Source organism: Sorex fumeus, unplaced genomic scaffold, assembly GCF_029834395.1.
Source record: "Sorex fumeus unplaced genomic scaffold, SorFum_2.1 ptg000047l, whole genome shotgun sequence".
Taxonomy (NCBI): domain Eukaryota; kingdom Metazoa; phylum Chordata; class Mammalia; order Eulipotyphla; family Soricidae; genus Sorex; species Sorex fumeus.
Window position 1 is genome coordinate 43,156,469 of NW_026606104.1, and position 17,592 is coordinate 43,174,060.

Here is a 17,592-nt window from a genome sequence, read left to right on the forward strand (position 1 = left end):
AGTGTAGGAGTGAAGTTGCTTGTCTTGCACACAGCTGACCCTAGTTTGTTGCCAGGCAATGATTATGGTTCCCCTTGGCCTTCTAGGAGTCGTCCCTGAACACAGAACGAGGAATAAGTCCTGAGCACAGCCAAGTATGGCTGAAAAACTAAATTTATTAAAAAAAAAAAAAACTACAGGTCAGGAGAGTGAGTACAACGGGTAATGTGCTTGCTCTACATGTGACTGACTCTGGTTCTACCCCTGGCACCACATCCGGTTCTCTGACAACCAACAGGTGCTAACTCCTGAGTGCAGAGCCAGGAACAGCTCCCAAGTGGGCCCCAACCCACCCTACTCCCACCTTTCTTTTTTTAAGTGGAAACAAATTTGAGGGATTACAATAGAACATCGAACCTCGAACAGGACCCTGTGACCCTGGACAACTACGCAGTTTGTACGTCCAGGAAACTGATTCTGGCCCAGTATATGATGATAACAAAGCCTTGGGGCAAGTGCCTTCTTTTTGGGTCTCCATTATCTCATGGAAGTACTGGAAGAGATAAATGACACTTCTGGCTCCACAATCTAGAAGCTGTTCCACGTTATATTCGCTGGAACGTCACTCTTAAGGCGGAGGGGCAAAATTTGCCCCTTTTTAACTTCTAACACCCTTCCATTTGAGTTCAGGGCTTTCTGGAAAGCTCTGAGGCGGCTGGTGACCATAGCAACTCACACCAAACTTGCAGCCTTCGGCTCCGCCCATGGGTGCCTGGACGCGCGCGTTGATTGGCTCAGTACGCTGACCAATGGCCGGCAAAGCGGGCTGTGTGCCGTGCGGTCAATGGTCGAAGGCCGGGAGGAAGGCGGGAAGAGAGGGCGAGAAGGCGGGCCTAGGCAGCCGGGTGGAAGCGTATTTCCGGCTCCGCTGCGGAAGGCGCCCTGGAGCCGTTGGGCCGGACGCTCTCAGAAGGAGCGGAGGAGGCGCTGGACGCTAGTGCAGAGCTCGGGTCTTGGATCGTAGCTGGGAGCCGGCGCGATGGGCGGAGAGCAGGAGGAGGAGCGATTCGACGGCATGTTGCTGGCCATGGCTCAACAGCACGAGGGTGGCGTACAGGAGGTAACGGCCCGCGCGGCGTCGGCCCGGCCTAGCCCGGCGGCACCCACCTCCCCGGACGACCATGCTTTCTCTGCTCCTCGAGTGCCGAGATCCAGCCCTGGGCCTCGCGGGTCACTGGAACATCCCGCGCATTCTCTCCGCGCCCCTGGCTTCCGGCCTGCGCTCTGCGCCGCGTGTCCGCTCCTTTAATAATCGGTTTCGGACCCGTCCTGTCTTAGCAACCTCGGCCGTCCCCGACCCGTCCCCGGAAGCAGCTCGGAATCACCAATCTTTCCCTCCCCCCCCCCCCCCCCGCTCCCACTCGTGCTTCCGGTCCCGGTCCCCTCTCGAATGGGCACATTCCAAGAGCATCCCTTAGAACGAGATAGTCATTTGCAGCCACGAAAACTTGGAACTAGAATGATTAGGGGTGGGGAGGCCGAGCTGGGGCGGGGTGGTATTAGCACGTGGTCTCTTTAGGTCTTAAAAGTGCAGTATTAGGAGTCTCCATTTGTTTTTAGCGCCTATCAACTTTTCACGTCTTTTTCTTTTTCTTTGTTTCTGAGAGGGCTCCAAGTCCCTATTTTCTGAGTCTTTGTAGGAGAGAAGCATCTTGTAGCGACAGAAATAAGGAATTCTCAATTATCATACTTGTTCGTTCAACAAGTGTTGGTTGAATGATTACTATGTCTCGTAGTCACTGGACTTGGGGATACACGTGAGCTGAAACCTTCGTGGGGCTGATGGGGTAAACAGCTTTTTTAAAGGTTTGATTCAGGGGCTGGAGAGATAGAATAGCGGGTAGGATTCTTGTCTTGCACATGGTGGACCCCGATTTGATCTCCTGTATCACATGGTTCTCCGAGACCAACCAGGAATGATCTCTGAGCACAATCAGGAGTGGGCCCTGAGCACTGTTGAGTATGCTGGCCCCCTCCCCCCCCCAAAAAAAAAGTTTGATTTGGTGCTGAGAGATAATACAGGGTTAAGATCCTTGCCTTTTGAATGCTGAACCTGATTAAATCCCTACCATAACATGGTCTCCTAGCACCTGCAGGAGTGATTCCTGATTGCACAGCCGGGTGTGAACCCAACCCCCCTCCCTCTGCCTCAAAAGAAAAAATCTTTATTTCTGTGGAAACCAGACACAACACACAGTGCATGAATGATAAGGACAAACATAGTATAGATCTGTAGCAGGTTTTTGGAGCAGAAAAATGGAGAACAACATCCTGTCAAGAATATTTTATGGTTCTCTTAAGAGATCAAGGTAGGATAAGGGCAAGGATGTTCCCATGATATTTAACAGGCTCCTCTAGAACTAGTTTTTTGGTTTTGGGCCATACCCAGCAGTGCTTAGGGGTACTCCTGGCTCTTCACTCAGGAATTACTCCTGGATGTGCTCAGGGGACCATATGGGATGTGGGGATCGAACAGGTTGGCAGCCGTTAGTTGAGATCAGACTTAGGCCATTGTGTTTCCCACAGTCCATCGTTGACTCCCTCTCTCATTGGGCACTAGTTTTCCTTGAGCTTTCCGATCCCATTATCTCAGGTTCCTAGGGTAATATGAACCCTTTGGGGAGGGGGTGAGTTGCCACTTTGCAGTTCTGAAGTGGAAAGTTTTCCTTCTTCACCCTCCTAAGTAATTGGTATAAAATTTGATTTGAGGGAACGGAAAGATAGTATGGGGGTAAGGCTCTTGCTTACCTTGCATGCAGCTAATCCCAATTAGATACCTGGCATTGCATATGGTTCTCCAGCCCCAGAGTGAGTGATCGATCCCTGAGCACTGGTGGGTGTGGCCTCTAACTCCCCCCACCCCCACCTTCCCAAAATAACAGAACAGGGACTTGGACCTGGAAGATGGTCTGTGACTTAAAATATTTAATGGGGTGCATGAGACCATGAGTTCCAGCCTTGGTGAGGCAACCTTAATAGCTTTGCCGTTAGAGATTCTAGTGAGAAAGGACCCAGATAACTCAGTAGTGTGGGAAACACTCAGGATGAGCATGAAGCTTTGACCTTCATCTCTGTCACTTTTTTTTTTTTTCTTTTAGGGTCATACCCGGTGATGCTCAAGGGTTGCTCTTGGTTCTGCACTCAGGAATTACTCCTGGCGGTGCTCGGGAGACCATATGGGATGCAGGGAATCGAACCTGGGTTGGCCATGTGCAAGGCAAATGCCCTACCTGCTGTGCTATCGCTCCAGCCCTGATTATTATTATTTTTTTTTTGGCTTTTTGGGTCACACCTGGTGATGCACAGGGGTTACTCCTAGCTCTGCACTCAGGAATTACTCCTGGTGGTGCTCAGGAGACCATATGGGCTGTTGGGAATCGAACCCGGGTTGGCCATGTGCAAGGCAAACGCCCTACCCGCTGTGCTATAGCTCCAGCCCTGATGAATTAATTTTTAAGTGAATTGAAAAAGTAGCAGAAATTGAAACCATTGAGATAAATTTTAGCATCACATTTAGAACCACTGTATTAAGACCCTAATCTTCAGTTTCTGGCGGAGATCTTAACTAAGCAAGAATTCTACTGAGTCTGATCTGTTGACAGGCACTAGAAATACGGACACATAAGGCCTGAGTCACCACCCTGGGTTACCACCGTCCATAAGCATGAAGATTCACTCTCTGGCAAGATGTCTCCTGGTTTTGACCAAACTCTGCTAATGGTCTCATGTTCCTTCATCTCCTTTGATCCTCACAAGGTTCCTAGGAACAAGGTCCTACTAGGCCTGTAGCTCAGTGGTAGAGCACAGGCATTTTACTCCTGGCCCCAGATAAAAAAAGGTCTTGCAGCTAATCCTGTTTGCCAGAGTAAAGAAAATTCCTCAGGTGCACATTTCATTGTCTTTTTTCTTTCTTTTTCTTTTTGGGTCATACCCAGTGATGCTCAGGGGTTACTCCTGACTCTGCACTCAGGAATCACTCCTGGTTGTGCTCGGGGGACCATATGGGATGCTGGAAATCAAACCCGGGTCAGTCGCGTGCAAGGCAAATGCCCTACCTGCTGTGCTATCACTCCAGCCCCTGTCTTTTTTTCTTTTATTATTATTATTATTATTATTATTTTGCTTTTTTGGGTCACACCCGGCAATGCTCAGGGGTTACTCCTGGCTTTGCACTCACGAATCACTCCTGGCAGTGCTCAGGGGACCATATGGGATGCTGGGAATCGAATCCAGGTGGGCTGCGTGCAAGGCAAACACTCTACCTGCTGTGCTATTGCTCCAGCCCCCCTGTCTTTTTTCTTTATGTCAAGGAAAAAGACATTTTTGATGTGCCAAACTAACCTTGGAAGTAAATTAGCAGCATGGCTTAGTAGCCATTGCTGTCAGTCACCTTCAGACGAGTTACAAAAAAAAAAAAGAAAAGGAAAAAGAAAATTCCTCAGGGCCACAGAGCTAATATGTCCCAGTCGTCGGGTGCGTACAAGGAAAATGCCCTACCCGCTGTGCTATCACTTCAGCCCCAGGGTCTTTCACTCTTGAGAGGAAAACGGGACCCAAGCGTGTGCCCAGGTGAATGATGCTTCTTGGTGAATGATGGAGTTGACCTGTTGGGGAGAACATCTCTGTTGGGAGGCTTGGGTGCCTGGGTGAAACTCAAATCCTGGGTTCCCTCTCTTGATAATAACCTCCACGTTTTCATTCTTCTTTCAGCTTGTGAATACTTTTTTCAGTTTCCTGCGACGCAAAACAGACTTTTTTGTTGGAGGAGAAGAGGGGATGGCAGAGAAGGTGAGTTATGGACCTGTCCCTTGGGCAGCAACATTCCTTCTGTGGAAAAGCATTCCTGTTTCCTCAGGCATGTTAGTGACCAGCGTAACAGGCCATGAAGCTTACTGCTTGGTGGAAGCCACTGTATGCTGGATGCTTGAAATCCTATTTCCCATGATCCTTTAGCATATTAAGGGGGCAGTTGTTAGTTTCCCTGTGTCACAAATGAGAATATCAGCTTAGGAGTATTTGGCACTTTGATCTTAAACTTTTTTTTGTTATGTTTTGGTTTTGGTTTGGGTTTTTTAGACACGCCTGGCAGTGTTCACGGTGCTTACTCCTGGCTCTGCACTCAGGGATCACTCCTGTGGAGCTCAGGGGACCATATGGGATAATGGGATCAAACCTGGGTTGGCTGCTTGCAAGGCAAGTGTCCTGCCCGCTATACATATCTCTAGCCCCTTAAAATTTTTTAAAATAATCAAAAAAAATTGTTACTATTTTTTGGTTTTTGGCCACACCTAGCAGTCCTCAGGGGCTGTTCCTGGAATTTGCTTCTGGTGGTGCTGGGGAACCAGGCAGTGCCAGGGGCTGGACCCAGGTCTTCTGCATTGCAATGATGTGCTCCAGCCAGTTGAGTTACTTCTCTGCTCGTAATTTTTAATTCTTAAGAATTATTTGGGGAGGGATACTGGGATCAGTGGTGGTAGAGAATGGGCACTCTTAGAGGGATGGGTATTCGATCATTGTATAACTGAAACCCAAGCACAAAAATTTGTAAGTCTACACTGTACCTCATGGTGTTTCACTAATAAAAATTTAAAAAAAAAAGAATTATTTGGGAGAGGCAAAGTGATATACAGCTGGTAGGGCTCTTAGCTAGCACTCAACTGACATGGTTTTGATCCCTGGCACCCCATAGGTTTCCCAGTACTACCAGGTGCGGCCCAGAAACCAAAAGAAAAAAGGGTATGGGTGGGAGGGGGCTGGAGAGAGATAGTACAGCAGGTAGGTTGCTTATCTTGCATCAGTCCCAGCACTTCACAGTTCACTGAGCTTGCCAGGAATAAACTTTGAGCACCACCTAGGTGGTGTGACCCTAAAACAGAAACAAAAAAGTTATTTTGGGGTCACTTCCAGTGATGTTTGGGATAACATTTGCCAAGGATTGAGCTTGGGGCTTCTGCATGCAGCGATGACCCTTAGAGCTGTCTCCTCAACCCTGTTACTACATTTTTAATAGTGTATATTTATTTATTTTTTTCTTTCTGGGTCACTCCTGGCTCTGCACTCAGGAGTTACTCCTGGCGGTGCTCAGCGGGACTATATGGGATGCTGGGAATCGAACCCGGGTCGGCTGCGTGCAAGGCAAACGCCCTACCTGCTGTGCTATCTCTTCAGCCCCAACCCTGTTACTACATTTTTAAAGATTGATAAATCATGAAGGTGGTATCATTGAATGTACTATGATTTTTATTTCATTTATGCTCAGGGGTTACTCCTGGTGGTGCTCCAGGGAGCATACGGCATGCTAGGCATCAAATCCAGGTCAGCCTGCCTGCAAGGCAAATGCCCTAACCACTGCGGCCTCTGTACTGTGATTTTTATCTTTTTTTTTCCCCACTTAAACATAACATGCTAATGAGGAGAATATAATCCATATGCCCCTTTCTGTGATCTTGTGGTTTTTAAAATTCGTATTTGTAATTGGACCTAAAGAGCTGAGGCTACTCTGTCAGGAACACGCGTTGGCCCAAGAGTAGGAGACTTGGAAACCTGGTCTGTGACTGGCCTGGGAGACGTCCATCCTTTCCTCTTCTTTGGAAAGGGGAAGCAGGTGGAGCTCCCTTCTCTGTAAGACTTCATTTGATTCAACTAGTCTTTCTGTTTTGGTACAGCACCTCCTGTTTTGGGGGACCAAGCCACCTTATCAGTCATTTATTTGTTCAGTGAATATTTATTGACCACCTACTACCTGTGTTGATGATGTCAGATGCTGAGATTACAGGGAGGTGAATATAAGCATGATGTTTGTCTTCTTGGATCTTGTATGTGGAGGGCAGTATAATTTTTTATTTATTTATTTTTTGCTTTTTGGGTCACACCCGGTGATGAACAGGGGTTACTCCTGGCTTTGCACTCAGGAATTACTCCTGGCGGTGCTCAGGGGACCATAAGGGATGCTGGGATTCGAACCCGGGTCAGCCGCATGCAAGGCAAATGCCCTACCCGCTGTGCTATCACTCCAGCCCAGTATATATACATATATATATATATATTTTTTTTTTTTAAAGACAAGTGATTAGGCAGATACCCTGGGAGGATAAAATGGGGCTAATCTAGATTGGGGGCTCAGGGAATGGCTTTGTGAGGAAATGGTGCTTGAAGTCCCCGGGAATGTGAGTCCAGAATGTTAGGTTCAGAGGGCTGTTGGAGCCCCTGGTGTGTGGCCCTCCCGGACCTGCACACCCCTTGCCTCTTTGTGTCATCAGGTCTGCTCTTGCCTGGAAGTTGTCGAACTCGGGCTAGGGAAACCTGCTTATATTCTCTCCTGTTCTCTATGTCATATGGTCACTCATCTGCCTGAGCACCTACTTTGGATGTCATTGATAGTTGAACTTGTAACTAACCTGGCCTCTGGAGCCAGGCAGATGGTAGTTTGAATCCTCTGTCACCACCGCTGAACAGCTGTGGCCTTGGGGACTCACTCCGAGCCTCATTTTCCTTCCCTAGTAGGGGGTAATAATCTTTATTACAGAGGCTTCCTTATGCTAGAAAGAGAAAATAGAGATAAGTGACTACCACTTCACAGTCTCTTTTTTCAGGGGGTAGTGGACGTACCTGACGGCGCTCGGGGCTTACTCTGTGCTCAGGGATCACTCCTGGCAAAGCTCAGAGGACCATATGGGGTGCTCTGGATCAAACCCAGGTTAGCTACTTGCAAGGCAAGTGCCCTCCCTCCTGTGCTATCTCTCTGGCCCCCGCAATACCTTTTCTGAGCCTCTTGAGGCCATATGTGGTGTGGGATTTAGAATTCACTGGCTTCTCAGAGGCAGTACAATGGGTACATATATAGAGCACCCCAGCTCAGGGCAGGAGTAGGTAACATTCCGTGATCAAATGTTAGTATTTTCCTAAGGAACTTACTGTGTTTCAGTCTTCATAGCAGGTAGAAAATACAAAAATACATAGCAGGTTTCATGCTACAGAGAATACAAAAATACTCTTAGTTCTTAAATTTATTTGGTGCTGGGGATCAAACCCTTGGTTTTGTATTTGCAAAACATGTACCCTTCAGCTGAGCTACATCTCCGGACCTCCTTTTTAAAAGGGGTCAAACCCGGAAATGCTTAGGTCCAGTAAGCATTGACGCTTTATGTTTTTTGTTTTTTTGTGTGTGGAGGGGGAACCAAGCTACAAATGTGGTAATGCTCAAACTATGCAAGTTTATTTGGTGCTTCGGATCACTCCCAGCAGTGATTGTACCTGGACCTCCCACATGCAAAATATGTACTGGAGCATTTTGGGTGATCTCTGCAGACCAGCTTTAAATTTGGGGACAGAGGTTGGTTGGGTCACACCCTGCTGTGCTTACTAAGCATGGGGGTGGTACAGGGATCAATTCCTCACTGGTACAAGGCAGATGCTACCACTGAACCATCCTCAGACCCTGGAGAAGTCTTGGAAGGAAAGCTAGAAAGCCCGGTGGGGAGACCATGTAAGATAAAAATCTAGAAGCTTCGAAAGAGAAGGTGTTTACTTCTTCAAATATAGAAACTTGGGACTGGAGCAACAGCACAGCGGGTAGGGCAATTTGCCTTGCATATGGCCGACCCAGGTTCGATTCCCAGCATCTCATATGGTTCCCTGAGCACCGCCAGGGGTAATTCCTGAGTGCAGAGCCAGGAGTAACCTCTGCATTGCCAGGTGTGACCCAAAAACAAAAATAAACAAACAAAAAAAAACCAAATGTACAAACTTGTATTCCAAAAGGAGACATAGAAAATCAACTAAAAAACAGTAGAATTGGGGGGAAATGCACAATACAGTAGGCAGATCAGGTGTGACACCTACTTTAATACATAGGAACTTGACAGAAAAGATAAAAGTGGGCAATTTCTGTTTTGGGGTGTTTTTTGTTTGTTTTGGGGCCACATCTGGAGTTGTTCAAGACTTAATCTATATTCAGGGATTAATCCTGGCAGTGCCTGGAGGACCATATTGGATTCCGGGGATTGAACCGAGTTGACCATGTGCAAACAAGTGCCCTGTCTGCTGTACCATCTCTCCAACCCCTCATGCTAAGCCCCCATGCCCCAACCTGCCAGGTGGCACCTTAAGGTCAGGGTCTCTGCCAGGGCTGGGCCTAGGAAAGCTGGTGGGAGGAGAGGGGAGGAAGAGTGGGGGCTGCTGTGATTGGCCTTGTCTCTGCCTATGGTTCAGCCCTGCCCTCCAGGAGCTTGGACAGAGAGGAATTGCCGACTGAAGGGCTGGGAAAGGGAGGGCCTGCGCCTCTCACCCCTCCACGCTGATTGGTGCCTGCTTTGGGTTCAAGGTCTGAGGTCAGAAACTTGGGAGCAAAGCCCTCTTGTGAACAGTCTCTGCTGGCATAGCTGTCTTGCTGACAGCAGACTGGCCTCCAGGTAGCCCCTGTACACATGCCATGTTGTGTGAACCCATTTGGTTTGGGGGTACACTTGGGATGTCCTTTAACATACAGAGTGCGTGTTGGGGGGTGTTTCTGCAGAGTGGCATGATCTTGGGGGTGGTGGAGTAGAGGAGGAATTGGCAGCATTTGAATGAGGACATAGGGCATCGGGCAGAACCCTTGGCCTGGGAATCCCTAGCTGACTCTGGTGACCTGAGCCCTGTGTTGGCCCTTCTCTGCAGTGGTGGCTCAGAGATGCCTGCAAGATGCTTATTGCCACTGATCAAATGTGGGGCCTGCAGGGCTGAGTTCTGCAGTGGGTGTGTGCCCTGGCTGCCAAAACTCAAGGGAGACTTTGCACTGGTCCTTGAGTGCAGGTATTAAGGTGCCTGGGGATCTGGGAGTAGGGAGTAGGGACAAGGAAGAGCATTCTGGACCAAGATTATCTTGTACAAGTCTATCCTTAGAAATGATAGAATAGGGGGCCCTAGTACAGCGAGTAGGGCTCTCGGCTTGCATGCGGCTAACCTGGGTTCCATGCCTGACACCCCATATGGTCCCCAGAGCCTGCCACGAGTGATTTTTGAGTGCAGAGCGAGGACTAAGTCCTGAGCATTGCCAGGTGTGGCCCAAAAATCCAAATCAAACAATAACAGAGATGACAAGGGTCAGACCACACAAATGAAGACCACACCTGGAACTCAAATCTCCATGTCACCTGGAGCAAAAGAACTAGCAGAAAACTTCTTAATGCAGGCTTTGGCCCTGGAATCCTTCAGCGGCTTTGGTCCCTAGGGCCATAGCATGGGCCACACATGGTCAGATGCTCTGCTGTCTGAAACCCCGGAAGGTGTGACCTCTGGCGCATGGACTGCTGTGTGTGAGTACCACGGTTAGAAATAAGGAGCACCCCCATGAGCACTGAACTGGAGTGTATTCACAGTGTGAGGAAGAGAAGGGGGAAATAAGAGATGGCGTGACTCTTCAGCCCCCAAATTGTGGATTCTCAGTGGGTCTTGGGTGGGGCCCAAGGTGGAACTTTTTCTTCCCCAGTTTTTGAGCCATGCCTGGCGGTGCTCAAAATATGCTCGGGGTTAGCCCTTGACAGAGCAGTGCTTAGGGGACAGTTTGAATTGGAGTTGGCCCCATGCAAGACAAATGCCTTAACTCCTGTTCTATCTCCTTGCCCGAGATGGCACATTTCTAACAAGTGCCAGATGATGCTTAATCCTGGCTCTGCGCTCCTAGCTGCCGGTCCCCAGCCAGGTCCTGAGCTGTCCCAGTACACGTGTTGACTTCTCCTTATCAGCGCACGGGGTCTTTGCCTCAGCCAGGCGAGGCATGCTGAGAAGCCAGCACTGTGTGTGGCAGTGACAGTGTGACAGAGCAAGGCCTGGGTTGAGTCTCTGGATGGTGGAAACAACAGACCTCCAGTCAACGGTCTGTGTGAGCACCACAGCCAGGCGTAGACTGGATACCAGGAAGCCTGTTGTCAAGGACTGTGTGTTTGGAATGCCCAAGGAGGTGTGCGGAGAGAAAGGACTTGAAATGGGGCTTGCATGCAGGGAGGTGGCCCAGACTCTTCTTCCTGTTCTCTGCCAGGGAGCTATGGGTGTGTCGTGCTGCAGTGGCCCTGTGGGAGAGGCAGCCAGGTAGCTGCGTGAACACTTAGGAAGGCCTGAGAGCTTGGGGGTGGCACTTGAGGGACTGAGGCTTGCTTCTAGCTGCTCATTCTCCAGCGAAGGACTTTAGTAGCACACATCACTCTGCACCATCACTCTGGGTTTATCCTCACAAGTGAGGAAACTGAAGCTCTCACAAGTTAAGCCAGTAGCTAGAATTTGCTTGGGGCCGACAAAGCCTGGAATGGAATTTGGTTGTGTAACTCAGGGTCTGTACTGCAAGATAAGGGACTGTGTCTTTTTTTTTTTTTTAAATTTTTGGGTAACACCTGGTGATGCTCAGGGGTTACTCCTGGCTCTGCACTCAGGAATTTCCCCTGGCGGTGCTCAGGGGACCATATGGGATGCTGGGAATCAAACCCAGGTCGGCCGCATGCAAGGCAAACGCCCCACCCGCTGTGCTATCACTCCAGCCCCCGGGACTGTGTCTTTTCTAAGTAGTCATTCATTGTGCTTATAGATATTCCGTTGCAAGTTCGTCTAATAGGTGTATGCTATCCCCATTTTAGAGAGGTAGAAACTGTGTTCTTCATGCATTCTTTGCCCATGTACCCAGCAGAAAGGAAGGAACTAGATTCCCATCTTTTCTCTGTTCCCTGCCGCAATGCTACCTCACCTTCTCTTCCTTCCCCAGTTGATCACACAGACCTTCAGTCATCACAACCAGTTGGCACAGAAGGCCCGGAGGGAGAAAAGAGCCCGGCAGGAGTCTGAACGGAGGGAGAAGGCAGAACGAGCAGCCAGGCTGGCCAAGGAGGCCAAGTCAGACACCACTGGGCCCCAGATCAAGGAACTGACTGATGAGGAGGCCGAGAGGCTGCAGTTGGAGATTGAGCAGGTCAGCGAGGGCTTTCCTCCCTCACTCCCTCTAATCCCACGATACTGGGACTTGGGGGTCCTTTTGTTTACCTGCTTTGTTCTTTGCCACAGAAAAAGGATGCAGAGAATCAGGAGGCCCACCTCAAGAATGGCAGCCTTGGCTCAGCAGGGAAGCAGGTGAGATGGACTGCAGACCGGAAACTTTGCAGGGACTGGGGCCTTTCTCTTCACCTAGAATGCACTCCCCTTCACCTTTGGGGGTGCTTCCTATATTTCACGATCCTAATTAGAACCATTGACTAGCATCAGTTTGATCTCCTGCACCATATATGTTTCCGAGTGCCATCTGGTGTAGCACAAAATTAACCAAAAAACCACCCAAACTCAGTGGCCTTAAGCCTTGGCAGGAAAGTCCCAGCTCTCTAGAGAGCATCATTGGGGTGAGCTGGGTGCACAGGGCACTGTGAGGCAGTGGGGCGTGTGCTTTGCAGCCTGTGTCCCCCCGTCCCCCTCCCGTTCCCCCCCCCCCACCCCCCCGTGCAGACTTCATGGTAGCTCCCCAGACAGTGCTTGCCATTATTTCTTTAGCCTTCCAGAGGGTCTGGTCTGAGACTAGGTTCTCAAGCCTCTCGACACCGAAAGGAAGTAGATCATGGCCTTGGGATGCCTTTGATGTTCTTTTGTGCCTTTTTGTTTCTTTCTTATTTTGTTTTTGTGGGCCACATTTGGTGCTCACGGCTTACTCGTGCACTCAGGGATCAACCCTGGCGAGGATCTAACCCAGGTCAGCTTTGTGCAAGGCAAGCACCTTACCTGCTAAACTCTCCGGCTCCTCTTCTGCACCTTCTCGAGCCCTCTGACTTGGGCCCCTAGCTGGGTCCTCTCTGACTGACCCCAGGTTTTTACCTCTGGCTCCCAGCGGGCCAGAGTGTGGGCGGGCCCAGGCCTGTCACACTGTGTGACCATGTCTAGTGCCAGCCCTGGGCAGCCCCATTGAGCTTCCCTGTCAGGTAAGCAACTGAACAACCATGATTGAGCAGGAGGCAGAGGAGGAGGACGAAGAAGAGGAAGATGAGAAGGACAAAGGGAAACTGAAGCCCAATCTCGGCAATGGGGCAGACCTTCCCAATTACCGCTGGACCCAGACCCTGTCGGAGCTAGACGTGAGTTGTGGCACTGGGGTCTGGGAATCAGCCTGGGGCTCAGGGGCCCTTCCTTGGCCCTTCTTGACTCTTCTTGACTGCTATGCCCCATGCAGCTGGCAGTACCCTTCCGTGTGAACTTCCGACTGAAGGGGAAGGATGTGGTGGTGGATATCCAGCGGCGGCACCTCCGGGTAGGACTAAAGGGCCAGCCCGCAATCATCGACGGGGAGCTGTACAACGAAGTGAAAGTGGAGGAGAGCTCGTGGCTTATCGAGGACGGCAAGGTGGTGACTGTGCATTTGGAGAAGGTACAAGGGGCCTTGCCTCCTGAGGGGTGGGCAGGGCAGGGCGTTGGATCATTTTGTGGGCCACATGCTGGAACCTGGTGGGCGTTTCTCATTTAATTCCCCAAACAAGTAGGTCTGTTTCATTTGAGTCAGGAAGGGGCAGCTGGGAGGTTCGTACAGGCTCCCGTCTAGAGGAATGAGTGCTCACCACTGTTGGCTGCTAAGTGCCCTTCGGGTTTGTGTGTGTTTGGTTCTTTTTGCTTGTTTCGTTTTTGGCCTTACTCCGTGGTGCTCAGAGATCACTCCTGGCAGGGCTTGAGGGGACCAGGTGGGGTTCCGGGAATCAAACCTGAGCCTGCTACATGCAAGTATAACTCTCTGGTCTTTTTTTTTTTTTTTTTTTTTTTTTTTTTGGACAACGCTCAGCAGTGCTCAGGGATTACTTCTGGTGTGGGACTGGTATGGGGCTTGGGGGACCATATGTGGTGGAATCGGAACCGGGCCAACTATTGCAAGGCAGTTGTTCTATCCACCGAACTATCACTCCATCCTCAGTTCTGTAGATACTCAGATAGCTACCCTATGTGCTGGAGAGAGAGCAGCAAACAAAACAGAAAACCAGGAGCCTGTTTCCCTCATCCCAGACAGGCAATGCAGACCCCAGTAAATAAAAGTGGTCTCTGGAGTGCCAGGGGTTCCAGAAGCGTGGGCACAGGAGGCCTCTCTGGGGTGCCTGCTTGCTATGTCCCTGTTCCCACTGTAGTGATCTACTTGTGTGGAGGGTCCACAGCCGTCTCGCTCTCTTCCTCAAGTGACTACCTCTCAGGGTTTCATTCTTTCCTTTGTTCAGCTGGGTTATTTTTTCTTTTTTGGTTTTGGGATTAGATTTGGCTGTACTTAGGGTGAACTTTGGGGACAGAATCCCTGCCCCCTGTGTGCAAAACATGCACTCCACCCATTGAGCTGTCTCCTTGCCCCCGACCTGCTTTCTGTGTTAGACTCGCCCAGCTGCTGGGGAGGACAGATTCTTGCTCATCTGCACTAGAGCGCAGGTCTTTGTGGGTCAGGAAGTGGACCAGAGTTACGGCAGGGAACAGTTGGTGGTTCCTGGGACTCGCCTCTGTCCCTGATATTCTATTTCTCGTTCTTTCAGATCAACAAGATGGAATGGTGGAGTCGCCTGGTGGCCAGTGACCCTGAGATCAATACCAAGAAGATCAACCCTGAGAATTCCAAGGTGAGCCTTGGCTAGTTGGAGCTTCCGCTGGGAGGTGATGGGTTTGGAGGGCCTCAGCACCTCACTCATGTCTTGCTCTGCCTGCCCCCAGCTCTCAGACCTGGACAGTGAGACCCGCAGCATGGTAGAGAAAATGATGTACGACCAGAGACAGAAGTCCATGGGGCTTCCCACCTCCGATGAGCAGAAGAAACAAGAGATCCTGAAGAAGTGAGCACCTGGAGATGAGGGTGTGGGGATTTGGAACCGGATGGTGGGAAAGCTGCGAGTAGGTCACTGAGCAGAACACGGGCGGGGAGGAGCCAGGCAGTTTATGGCTTTATAGACTCCGGCTGCCTACCTTAATCACCTGCAGGGGTCATTGTGAGGGCAAGGCCGCCTCAGGGTGGGGAGGGAGAGGTAATCGGAGGTCATGGCCACCTCCAGGATAAGAGTTTGGTGTGGTGCCCCAACCTGGGTCTCCCACCCAGCTGGCCCCTGCTCCAGTTGCTCCTGCTCTGAAGAGATGCACCTTGTGTGGGGCTGGGAGAAGGCAGAGAGATGGCCTCTCTGACTCTTTTTCCCCACTTCCCCTCCTCAGGTTCATGGATCAACACCCAGAGATGGATTTTTCCAAGGCCAAATTCAACTAGCTCCTATGTTTGCTCCTGGAACTCTTGGACTGAACCTCCAACCACCCATCTTCCCTTCTCACCCTTGCTTGGAACTTAGGGGCCTCAGGGCTGGTGCAGGCATGGGACTGGCCCAAGCACACAGGACCCGAGGCATTAAGGGGAGAAGGGCTGGGGCCCTGGGGGTCCTTTCTTCCTCAGTTGGCCTACTGTTACACATTAGAGCTATTTACTCACTTCTCCCTGTGTCTTACAGTCTCTCTGTGGGGAACAGGCCACATAGAACTACTGCTGCGAGTTGGGGATCTGGCTTCATACCAGATCCTCTGGTATGACCTGAGGGCAAGTTCTTGTCTCTCTCTGGGGATTAATGGCCTGTTACTAAAAGCAGAAACCAAGAGTTCCCAAATTTACTTGACCTTCTGTTACCATTGAGGAGGGGAAAAAAAGGCATCACCAATGCCCTCTTGGAAATCTACCTTTAAGTAAAGCACCCAGTTATACCTAAGTCTACTATTGTCTCCCACCCACCTCCCATCTGACCCCCAAATCCTTCTAACAACCCCAGAGGGGAGTATCACCCATTTTGGCCTACCCTGATTTAAAGGAAGTATTAAAACAGGGCATTTGTCTATATGATTTTGAGCCAAGGTTGAGTTTTTCTGACTGCAAAACATATGTGTCAGGTTCTGAATGGGGCCCATTCATGACCCAGCCCAACCAGGTTCATGGAAGTACTCAGGGACCACTCCTGGCAGTTCTCAGGAGACCAGGGATCAAACCCAGGTTGGCTGCATGTAAGGCAAATCCTATCTCTGTGCCTTCACAGGATACATTTCATTTCGACCACTTCACTCACAGTGTGTCCCCTCTAACCCTGGATCAAGTGTTTCTAAATCTTAATACTAGGGCCCAGAAGATGGCTTCAAGGGCTTGAGGGCATACCTGGCAAGCACAATGCCCCAGGTTTGAGGCAGCCTGGCACTACATGGTTTCTTGAACACCACCAGGTAGATCCTGGTGGCTGCTGGAACCACTGGGGAAAACAAAACCCAAGACACAACATTTTCTCAGGTCATGGGGAGCAAAGCAGGGAATGCCCATCAGATCTACTTTGCCTGGTATAGGACTTGGCTGGCAGGACAGGGTTCAACAGAGGTGCTATTATATCTACAACCTAATCTCCAGTTTTAGAATTTTTCAGTCGGTCCGTGGGTGGGTACAGAGCTTAACAGGTACATGCCATGATCCAAAATCCAGCCCTTGGAAATGACCCCTTCCCACTTTGGCCAGACAGTGGCACTCAACTGAGCATAGGGGCCACTGAGGTTGTAGGTGACAGCAAGGATGTCTTAAGTTGGTTGTCGTGAGTGATTCCTGAATTTTTGGAATATACTGTCCTTTAGGAACTTTAGAATAGCTTGTTAAGAACATAATGAGGGGCTAGAGAGACAGTATAAGGGTTAAGGCATTTGCCTTGCAGGCAGCTGACTTAGGTTCAGTCCCTGACACTACTTATAGTTCTCTGAGCCAGGAGTAAGCCCTGAGCACAGCCAGGTGACTACGCCACCCCCCCCCCCAAAAAAAAAAAAACTGTAAAGAACTTAAAGAGGCAATGTCATACCTAAGCCTTGTTTATTTCCCAAACCTGATGAACCTACTTTTCCTGGGAAAGCCAATAGTGGCTGCCAGGGCTGAATTTGAAAAATGGTGCTACAGGGCATCTGGGAGTAGGGCCGTGGAATAGTATACTGCTCTGTCCAGTGACAGCCCTGACTCCAGCATCCTGTGGTAATTTTTGATCTTGGCTCAGTCTTAGTGAGGCCTTGGCCCAGCCCAGAGAACAGGGCCAGTTTTTTCACTGGAACTTGTTTCTGTGTTCAGAGCCCACACCATCTTGTTCTGTTCTCGGGAGGAAGCAGGACAGACAAGTTTCTTTCATGCCCTGGTCCAAAGGAGATCCTGGGTCTGTTTGTCATGGGCTTAGAGGCTTGCCCTTGCCTTACTGCTGAAGGTCTAAGGGACCCCTCTGAGGGCGAATGTGGGGTCCTCTGTCGGCTCTGCTGGGACCCTCATTCTGTTCCAAGCAGATCAACTTTACAGCATGCATACAAAAATGGTTCAGAGGCCACTTCCCAGGCTCCAGACATCCTAGCTGTAGGATCCAATGCACCTCCTGAGCCCATACCTCCTGGGGAGAGAAGGAGCCTCCCAGGGTGTTAGAAAGGCCATGGGGCTTCCTCAGCACTGGGGAGGGCTGACAAATGCAGGTTGGCCTGTTGGCAGTAGGCAGGGGCAGGCTGGGGAACCCAGGGAGGCCTGCCTGGAAGAAGCGGTCAACCATGACCACTTGTTCA

The 17,592-nt window shown here is 50.2% G+C and overlaps 1 protein-coding gene across 1 annotated transcript; it reads left to right on the forward strand.

Annotated features, from left to right (window-relative positions):
- The first annotated feature begins 898 nt into the window (after positions 1 to 898).
- Positions 899 to 15,475, forward strand: NUDC (nuclear distribution C, dynein complex regulator). The gene is made up of 9 exons (XM_056123052.1): positions 899 to 1,099; positions 4,750 to 4,827; positions 11,771 to 11,974; positions 12,067 to 12,132; positions 12,996 to 13,118; positions 13,214 to 13,408; positions 14,541 to 14,624; positions 14,716 to 14,834; positions 15,205 to 15,475. Exons 1-9 carry the CDS (start codon positions 1,019 to 1,021, stop codon positions 15,254 to 15,256), a joined length of 1,002 nt encoding a protein of 333 aa, XP_055979027.1. The 5' UTR covers positions 899 to 1,018; the 3' UTR covers positions 15,257 to 15,475.
- The last annotated feature ends 2,117 nt before the right edge of the window (positions 15,476 to 17,592 follow it).

What these genes read in the sequence shown, in the direction of transcription:
- NUDC (XM_056123052.1), top strand. Translation starts at nt 1,019, where the DNA reads ATGGGCGGAGAGCAGGAGGAGGAGCGATTCGACGGCATGTTGCTGGCC. An exon ending in TTGGCTCAGCAGGGAAGCAG is followed by an intron (nt 12,133 to 12,995) that starts GTGAGATGGACT and finishes ATGATTGAGCAG; the next exon opens with GAGGCAGAGGAGGAGGACGA. An exon ending in AGACCCTGTCGGAGCTAGAC is followed by an intron (nt 13,119 to 13,213) that starts GTGAGTTGTGGC and finishes TGCCCCATGCAG; the next exon opens with CTGGCAGTACCCTTCCGTGT.